The sequence below is a fragment of a genome, unplaced genomic scaffold (genome assembly GCF_019419815.1).
Source record: "Pyrus x bretschneideri cultivar Hongxiangsu unplaced genomic scaffold, Pyrus_bretschneideri_v1 Contig87, whole genome shotgun sequence".
NCBI classification, from domain to species: Eukaryota; Viridiplantae; Streptophyta; class Magnoliopsida; order Rosales; family Rosaceae; genus Pyrus; species Pyrus x bretschneideri.
The window spans coordinates 530134-540101 of record NW_025999828.1 but is presented as its reverse complement, the minus strand read 5'-3'; the positions used below and the strand labels follow the sequence as shown (position 1 = coordinate 540101).

At 40.7% G+C, this 9968-nt stretch overlaps 1 protein-coding gene and 1 pseudogene across 1 annotated transcript; one reads left to right on the top strand and one right to left on the bottom strand.

Moving 5' to 3' along the window:
- The first annotated feature begins 2116 nt into the window (after positions 1-2116).
- On the top strand, positions 2117-4121 carry LOC103932705 (acyl-coenzyme A thioesterase 13). The gene is made up of 3 exons (XM_009342341.3): positions 2117-2380; positions 2920-3066; positions 3899-4121. The coding sequence occupies exons 1-3, from the start codon at positions 2132-2134 to the stop codon at positions 4040-4042; spliced, it is 540 nt and encodes a 179-aa protein (XP_009340616.2). The 5' UTR covers positions 2117-2131; the 3' UTR covers positions 4043-4121.
- Positions 4122-4381: 260 nt separating this feature from the next.
- Positions 4382-8452, bottom strand: LOC103932719 (annotated as a pseudogene).
- Between the last annotated feature and the right edge of the window lie 1516 nt (positions 8453-9968).

The following is a 9968-nucleotide window of genomic DNA, read 5'->3' as shown; positions in this document are numbered from 1 at the left end:
CTAGGGTCGCCTAAGCGGCTGCTTAGCTCCCGATCGATTTTTTGAAACGTTTTGCACAAAATCGTGATGGGCTTTCATCGCCCAGTGCCTAGGCGGCCACGTAGGCCGATTTTTAGAACACTGGCTATTAAGCATAACCCTTGCCAAATGATCATCGATCCCAAATTTTATTAAATGATTCGACTCCTTCACTATCATAGAATCTCATTGTGGTTGATGCGATACCTCTCCCTTCGTTACCTGACAAAAATCCTCAAACCCCTTGTTGCGTTCCTCTTCCATTTAAGCATTTTCCTCCCCGGAACACTTGTACAACTCAATATGGTTGTGACACTTCTGCGACAATTCAAAATTTAGGAATGAGATCTTTCGCCAGATGTGTCAACCTTCATTTTCTGCTTGCTTGCACGGTAGAGCGTTTCATTGACTTTACTGTTGAGGTCCACAAGCTCTTTTTCTTCCGTCATTTGCTTGTGGTTCCAATACTCGACGACTCTTGTCTCATAATCGAGTCTCCCACAAACCTGATATATATTTTCCAGTAGTGTCGTTGAGTCGATAGAGCTAAACAATGACGTAGGATTTGCCTTAGGTGACCTCAGAAGTGGAGAAGGTTCTATGTTGTACCACCGGTGGAACTCGGCATTAAAACCCTCTGTTTCATGTTTGAACTTGGACATGTATGTCATGTGAACTGTTTTGGCTAATTGAGAAGTGGAATGCCTTTTTTGTTATAGGGTTTGTGGGACCATGATTTTCCAAGGCTGGAGTAAGGCTAATCCGAATACTGTTACCTTAGAAGTCCAATCATGGACTCACCAGCTCTGCCCGGAGTTGTATCAGATGAAGCAGGGTACCACTATCACTCTACTACGAGGTAATATGTGGAGTCTGCTGGATGACTATGCTTGTTCCGCAAGATGCACGGTCTGATCTGGATGTGGACACAATCAAGTCCTATAAGTCTTGGAGTCCCTACAATCTAAAGATAGGCGTGCACTCCTAAGAGGATGCAATATCTACTTATTAGATATCCTTTAAGATTCTCCCGACCTAGAGCCAGGATTTTATCCTAAAAAGGTCTCATTTCCACCGTATAAATACACACATCTAGGGTTCATCTATGGTAACGTAATCTATACACTTGAATTCTCTTACCTACTGCCTGACTCTCAAATCATTCACAAACTTGACTGTCGGATAGCCTTTGGCTGACACACCCCCTGACTTAAGGTTTGTTTATGGTTGTTTTATTGTTTTGCAGGTTGCTCAGATTATGCGGATTTGTACTCAACCACCCCCACGGAGGTGCGCATATTTGGTTTTGACAATCCTCTCAGTCAACAGAAGCCTTTTTAGACCCTATGAACCTAGAATATCATGCAACCGTGCAAAGTTCTCTCTCATGCTAAACTAATAAACTTCTAGTTTACACACCATGCATCACTTGAGCAAGCCATTATTTACTTAATCATGCTATCTTTGAGTCATTGATCTAACTGGAATATTTCCTAAGACGTGTTAATTCTTTTGAAATATTCTGTGACTTGGTACAAAAGCGAATCAAGAGAAGCAAAAGAGTACTCACAAAGCCCCAATCCACCTCAAACTAAAGTCCCCCAACAAATAAATTTATAAATTTGATTTTTTTTTTTAAATTGAATTTGGACTGTTGGTGAACCAGTGGTCTAACCATGTAAGTCATCCGATTAATAAAATAGTCATTAGTCTTTCTGCAAGTGGTTGGCAACGTTAACAACTGGGACTTAGCCAACATTGGCTCATTTTCTAGGCTAGATTTGACAAAAAATAAGTTTAAACAAAATTTTTTTTAGGGCTGTGTTATCCACACACCTCTTTTTACTTCTTCCACATCCTTTGTTAATTTCTGTCATTTGATATTTTTCAATTTATCCAATCGGACGGTTAAAAATTAAAAAGGTAAAAAGGGATGGTGTGGATATATCACACCCTTTTTTTTTTGTTAGCCCAATAATAGAACAAGTTTGGACGAGTTCAAACTTAAATTTTGCGTCTTGACGATCCATTTGGTGTTGGTGTGAACATTTCTCCAATTGTTAACATGCAGTTGGTTCAATAGTTACAGAGAGACAGGAGCAATAGGGCAAAAATGGTGAAACCCTCCATTGAAATCACAGAGGACTTCGCTTCCGCAGCAAAAATTGCAGACGACATTCCTCGGGAAGACGTAATCAGAGTTCTGAACTTTCTACAAGGAGTTGGGATCTCGGACCCTGTCCCAGATGAGTTCGATGCTAGAAAGGATACCTACTCCGACATCATTCGTGACCTCCTGAAGCCCCTTCACATATCCCGTGGTCGTGTCACCTGCCTCGTATCTGTGAAGCCTGCTGTCACTGTAATGTATCTTCCCCTCTTTTGTTTCAACTTTTAGTTTTCAGTGGTTCTGTTTGGTTGCTCAGAAAATTCTAGAAATGGGTTATTTATTCCCAAAAGTAGGAAAATTTGAGGGATAGGATTGGACCCTTTTGGGATTTATTTGATTTGAATTGGGTCTTGATTGTTTTTGGTAACTGGTTTGACTGAATTGAGCTGTGTGCTTGTTTGGTTGCTGAGAAAATTTAGGGAAGGAAGACAATGTTGCTTGATTTAAAAGGGTGTTTGTGTAACCAAACTAATGATCGGCTTAGATCCATTCTATTAGCTTGTCTGATTGAGACTTTGATCTAAAGCAAAGCAAAGATGCTTTGTTAGACTCCATTTCAAAGCTATTAACTTCGTCATCGAATTCCGCCATTTTGCTCACTAATGTGCACTTGTATTTCAATTTGACGTCTGTTTCAATTGTTCTTGTATTTTGGGTTAATTTTGTTGTGTTTTGGTTTGTTGTCTTTGAAACCTAACAAACGTAATGATGTTTTATTGATGAATATGCAGAATTTCTATTCCGGATTTCATGGAGGAGCTATTGCTGCTGTTGCTGAGGTTGTGTCCGTAGCTTGTGCAAGAACTGTCGTGGCTAATGATAAGGAGCTTTTTCTGGGGGAACTGAGCGTTTCTTACCTCTCTAGTGCAACAAAGAATGTAAGTCCCATAGAATTTACATTTGTTTTTTTTTAAATGTCGCTATATAAAGTTTGATGCACCTGCCAAAATAGAGTGGAATGAATTCAAAACTTTACTATAGATTATTTAGCGGTCTTCGTTGGAGATTGAATGGTCTTCTGAGGAATTTCAAATGGTAATTGTATTGGTATAGAATGTCAAAGGAAGAAATTAGGATTTTGGATCTTGTTGGCGCTTAAAACTTGTAAATTGTGATGAGGATTTGTACCTTCTGTGTGCAATTCCTTGAATGTCAAGGGTCTGCCTTTCGTGCATCTTGATGCAGAGAACTTATACTTCTATTATTCTTGAGTTGTTTCTTCTTTTTGTTAATAAAATCTCTTACTAATTAAAAAAAGGTTGCTCGCTGTACTTTGAATCCACTTTCTGAAGATGCCAATGTGGAATTGTGTTCTCACAGGCTGTGATACCAACTGAAATGGGCCAAAAATTGGGATATAAAGACGGTGCTAAGTTTCCAAACCTTAAACGACATAATCGTGGCCGTATCATACTTGATTGACTCAGGCTGATAGTGGTTTTGAAACCCCCAAACTCTGTTTAGGTATAGGTTCCAAGAATAACTGCCCAAGTTGCACACAATGCTCCCAGACTTTGATGAAACTATTAAAAAATTAAGCAGGTATTCAATTTGTTTTTGGACATCGGTGAAGGTGCAATCAGCTAACCACGACATTCATGCTGTTATTCGTGCTGTTCATTTCTTTCTGTTTTGATTATAGTTTGCGTTATTCATGCTGTTCATTTCTTTCTGTTTCGATTTTCACTTTACCTGACGGGACTTTTACAGGAAGAGGTGATAGTTGATGCAACTGTTGTTCGGAGTGGAAGAAATCTGAGCGTGATGGCTCTTGAATTGAAACTCAAGAAAACCGGGCGCTTGGTTTACACTGCTCGTGCTACGTTCTACCATACGCCTGTTGCAAAATTATGATTCGCATGTCAAATCTCTCTATTTGTTTACCCAAATTTGTACCTCGTTGGCACATTTCTATTGCATATCTTGTCAATTTTTACGACTGCCTCCCATGTCGCATTTCTATTGCATAATGTATTTTGATAATACGGACATAAGATCCGTAGAGAATCTAGTCTTATATGTGATTTAAGTGCGAAATAGGTTATCATTTAATAACATTGGAGCTAATTATATGTACGCTTATGCATACGAAAACAACGTTCTCTACACGAGTTTCATATCCCCCAATCTCCCCTAGCGCAAGAAAAGGTTGGGAGATGTGGGACGTGCAGCCAAGACACTACAGTTTACTGGTATGTAAACAATGTATCTTTCATTTCAAGCTTACGGATCTTCGGCATTCCCTCGAAACAAAGTACAAAACTAATGCAACCAACAATTCCTGAGGACCTTCCGAACCTCTTCAGCTGCCAGCCTTTGTTATTTCTGCCACGGGCTTGCAGGCCAGGTCCATCAATCGACGTTTATTGCAACGCGTGAAGCTCAAGAAATCTTCCTCACTTGGGTAAGCAGCAGCAGTACCAGAAGAAGACAATGCATGGGCAATTTTGACATACCGTAGTTTGAACTTGGAACGGAGTGGGGAGCAATTGCAGGGGTGTATACCGGTGTATGTCATGTCCAAAGACTAAATATTTGTTACCTATTGCACCTTTGAGGCTGCCATGTAATCACGGGCTATATCATCCATACGATGAGTCTGAAGACGACTTGGAGAAGAAGATGAAAGTGGTTATCGTACAGTTTGTGTATTGAAGTTGAGACGGCTTAGCCTTCAAATTAGTATTCAAAGAGTTGCTTCCTCCTGTGATAATGGAATACGATACTAATCGGGGAGACCTTGCCGACTTGATTGGAGCTTTTTATGTTTAATGCTGCTGCTGCTTTGGAGAGAAGTGAAAGGTTGAATGCGGGAGACCAATTCCTTAGTAGTTAAAGTCCCTGGCCAAACAGAGGGTCTTTGAACCTTTTGCACCAAAATAATATACACTGACAAAACATTGCAAGAGAAAACATGGCGGAAACCGCCCAGCAACCTAAGGCTTCGCAATTTTGCATCAACTCTAAACCTTCACTTTCATCCTACAGCACCAATATGGCGGAAAGTAGCACTACTTCACGACCAATAATAATCGTGATTGTCTGAAAATCCTAATTTGTGATTTTCAACTTGGAAGTTTCATCCTAAGCCTGTTTTTCCCCAATCGGATTAATGGTTGCTGACATTGCCTCAGTACAGGGTCACTTGATGTAGGAGACTTGCAACCTACCTACATTCGGACTATGAAAATATGGCATTAACAAAGGCCTCTGGATCAAACGGTTGGAGGTCTTCTACGCCTTCACCAACACCCACAAACTTTACAGGGATGCCGAGCTCATTCACCACACCGACCTAAAATAAGATACAACCTTATAATTAGTGAAGGCTGAAAAAGAGACTTGAGAATTAAGCCTTGAAAATAACAGAAGCTACACCAATAACTCAATTCAAAATTGAAAACTATATGGGACAGAAGATTTGAACATACCACACAGCCTCCTCTAGCAGAACCGTCAAGTTTTGTCAAAATCAAACCAGTTATACCAACAATCTGTCACAATATGTACAAGGCAAACAATCAAAACACAAATGAAGTGGCACAAAGAGTTAGAGTACAGATTAAGGGCAAGATATTCAATCAAATATCTATGTTCTATTCTAACTGACAAAACTGGAATATAACATGCTGCATCCAAAACACGAAAGGGAACAAACTTAAACACTCTTGTGACAAACTAGATCATGCGAAGAATAATCAACCATCTTAATCCAGAAGGTAAACAATAAGAACATTACTTCATTGAATTCTCTTGATTGCGGAAGCATGTTTAAACCCGTGGTCCCATCCAGAACTCGTAGGATCTCCTGCATGTATTAAAAGAAACATAGATAGGCACATATAGAAAAAGGTGTCACAAGACAGATTGTATGGATTTGGAGAAGTTACTAGATATCTCACAGAATAAACCGGGCACATACAAATCAAAGAATACACGGATGGATATGGTAGTGGCAGGCATGAATAGATAGATTCACAAATCAAAGAAATGAAAGTATGAAGTGTTAATAATTTGAAATATGGCATAAAAAGGTAAGATTTTCAGAGGCATGGTTACATATCACCAATAAACACTACGCAAAAGGTTTGAGAGCATGACAAAGTAGTTAAAAGATGTTCCTTGTTTTCATCCAATAGAAGGTCTCTGGTAAATACAATATCTCTAACATTTTCCTCAGCTATCACTTTACCAGACTTGATTTTACCATTCACAGTATCCTATTCATGGACCCATATTGGTTCCAAGGACGCAACTGCATCATCTTGCAAGAACTATTTTTCGACACGATACACTATCAAAGAACATACTATACTCAGAATTATTCTGTTCAAGGGGAAGTATATGCGCTCACATGCCTAGATTTTCAAACTGGATTATAGAAAGATGATAAAAGTGTCCAACGGCTGAGCTTACAGTAGGAGCACCAGGCATGACTTTGGTCACAGCTTTCTTGCATGCAATCAACTCTTCCATCAAGCTGTAATTAGTGTGCAGACCTGAAGTTATATACATTAAGTGCAGATGAATCAGCTAAGCTCACAAATTTACATAAACAGTTCAACAGACGTATGAAAGGTTCTCGAACAAACTTACGTCCAGAGGTGTCTCATAAGACAATATCATACCCTTGTTCTTTCCCTCTCTTCACAGCCTGAGAAATAACTATTCAGAAAGCACTTTAAGACTATATGTCAGTAGTTACACCATGTCAACTGAAAAAGAAAATAAAATTTCATCTGTCTGTCCAATCCAAGTTGTCTACCTACCTGATGCTGCTTTGGCCTTCTCTCTCTCAGCCACAACAATCTCACACCCAGTCCTCTCGGCCCATATCTCCAGCTGATCACATGCAGCTGCTCGAAAGGTATCCCCTGCAGCCATTAATACCTGGCCAATTTGAAACCACAAATGGATTTAGACCACAAAGCCACCGAAATAAGAATGTTTTACTCGCAAAGGACGAAGCCAACTCCTTGCAGCCAGGACAATCAACAGATGAAAATGTCACACCTTTGCCCCTCCATTCTTCAATCTATAAGCGAGCTTTCCTGCATGAGGAGAGTTGATCAGATCATTATCAATCTTAATGGGTCCTCGATCACTTAAACCACAGATAGCTGAAAGTATATTAAAGAAAACAGTCCGCAAATATTGGATTTTTGTAGTGATGTGTCACTGACTCACTATGAAGTTCGGATTAAAGGTTTCTTAAACTTGAGTTCATGTCCACTAAGTTTTCCCAAATATGCATGCCGTCAGATTAAATAGGCTGGAAATCAAAATGTGTCTTAAGACATCAGCAGAGAGCGCATGATACGAGCCTAGTTCTATTCTTACCAAGAGATGTTTTCCTGCGTCCATTAACGCCAACAATCATAACCACAGCTGGTTTCCTGATAACACAACAAATAATAACCACAATTAAACTCTAAAGCTGGACACAACATCTAAAACTCGAGAAAGCTCATCACCTGTATCCGAGTTGAAGTTCGGTTTTCCCTTTAGTAGTTAACAAATCGAGCACTCTTCTTCAACACATCCTACAAACATCCCGATCCCGATACCACATTATTACATTTTACGTGCATACCAATTAACTTAAGTTTAACAAGCGCTCCATTCGATTGATCAACCAAATTTATATACCTAACTCCGATATAATTGGAAGAATTTCGGTACTTTTTGGGGAGACAATGTTAATGTTCTTGTCAGCTGTTAGGATTTACCTTAAGTTCACTTCCAGATTTCAGCTTCCCAGCAACTATATCCTCCCTCAAACTCTCCACAATCTTAATCGTGATTTTCGGCCCGAAATCGGATACCAGCAGAGCCTGAAACCTAAAAGAACATACTTAATACATTTTCCCCGGAAAATTGAGGGTAACTTTTTCCCGAGAAACAAACAGGGATAAAAAGAAAACCTCTTCGAGTTCGTCGAGGACTCGATCGGTGTCGGCGAGGTACCAGTAGAGCAAGAGCTCGTCGACGACAGCGAGATTATCGCAAGTCTTTAAGAATCCCGAGAAGAGCTTCTCCACGTCGCTGTTGGCCTTCTCCTTGATAAGCCTGCCGAGCCGGGTGAAGAACCCGGGCTGCCCCGCCGGGCATTCGAATCGGAAATGGTCGGGTATGCTCGGGGAAAGGAGAAGGCGGTGGTACTGAGGCGGTGAAGTTTTGGAGAGGAGTGAGAGACGAGGAGGGTGAGAGGACGGCAAAGGCGACGCCATTGCTGTTGAGCCCTCGGAGCTGAGGTTGGATTCTTTTTCGGATATCAGATAATGCGGTAAATTTTGCAGTGGGTCATCTCTTCTGAGTTGGCGCTTTCGGAAACGGCGTCGTGTTAGGCGGGAAATAATTTTAAAAGTATATATCAAATTAAATAAAAGTCACAGAGTAGACCGTTTTGCGGGCGTTTGCCTGAACTATTTCCTCCGACTCAGCTGTTGTTTCGCTTTATCTTTGCTTCCCTGACTATCTAATAAAATGATATGGGTTTTTATCATAAATGGTCCTTAAAATTAACTCATCTTATCAAGATGGTCCCTGAAATTCAAAATCGATAAGTGTAATCCTTGAAAATGGACGTCGCAAAACAATGTGGTTCTTCCGTCACAATTCTGTCAAAAATTCTGTTATATGCTGATGTGGCACATAAGTAGGTTCCACAAGTCTAATTAAATATTATAATGTGGAAAAAACAAAAGAAAAACAGAAGTTGGTTGTCGTAAAGAACAAAGCAAGAAGCCTCTGCAGCTGCCCAGAACCCACCAAATCAAGTTGAGGGATTTTTTCTGTAGAACTTGTCACCTGTTTCCAATTTCCACAAAGATCCAGTTGGGAACTTCAATTTTAAAATCCTAACACAATCTTTGAAGGAAAAATTCTTTAATTTCAGAGGAAGAATATAGCTCTATTTTTGTTTATTGTGAAATTACTAAGAAGGAAGAGTATAGATCTAGTTTTTCTTTTGTGAAACCTAATCAGATCACTGCCCTTCCCTAATGGATCCTTCCCCAACCCGTTGCTCCAAACCCACTCTCACGGATCTCACCCCTCTTCTCCCTTTATGCAAGCCTAATACCCCAACCTTGATTACTTGTTTAATTTTGTCTGATGGTAGTGATATTTGGGTTTCGATTCTGATGAGAATAGATGAGAGAGATAAATGAGTCGCATGAGTAGTGAGGTGGGTTAGGGTGCTAGGTTCAGATCTCTGACATTCATCTTTTTTTCTGTTTTTGCTTGCTCTGGAAGCGGGCAAGGTGGTGCAGGCTTAATGCGACAAGGTGGGATGGGGATTAGAAGAAGATGGATCTTCTTTGTTTTTAGGGGGTGTGATATTCACACACCCCTTTTGTCACATCTCGGCTCGAGCCCCCACCACATCCTGGACTCGACTCCACCGTAACATGATATTATCCGCTTTAGGCCTTGACCACACCCTCACGGTTTTATTTCTAGGAACTCATATGAGAACTTCCCAGTGGGTCTTCCATCCTGGGATTGCTCTCGCGTGAACTCGCTTAACTTCGAAGTTCCTACGGAACCCGAAGCTAGTGAGGTCCCAAAAGGCCTCGTGCTAGGTAGAGATGGGAATATATATATAAGGCTTACATGATCCACTCCCCTGGGCGATGTGGATGTTACAATCTACCCCTCTTAGGGGCCCGACGTCCTCATCAGCACACTTCCGGCCAGTGATTAGCTCAGATACCAAATTGTCACATCTCGGCCTGGCCCCCCACCACATCCCGGGCTCGATTCCACCGTAGCACGA

Coding starts and splice junctions, on each gene's coding strand:
- LOC103932705 (XM_009342341.3), top strand. CDS start 2,132: ATGGTGAAACCCTCCATTGAAATCACAGAGGACTTCGCTTCCGCAGCA. Junction 2,381..2,919: donor CTGTGAAGCCTGCTGTCACT/GTAATGTATCTT, acceptor ATGAATATGCAG/AATTTCTATTCCGGATTTCA. Junction 3,067..3,898: donor TCTCTAGTGCAACAAAGAAT/GTAAGTCCCATA, acceptor GGACTTTTACAG/GAAGAGGTGATAGTTGATGC.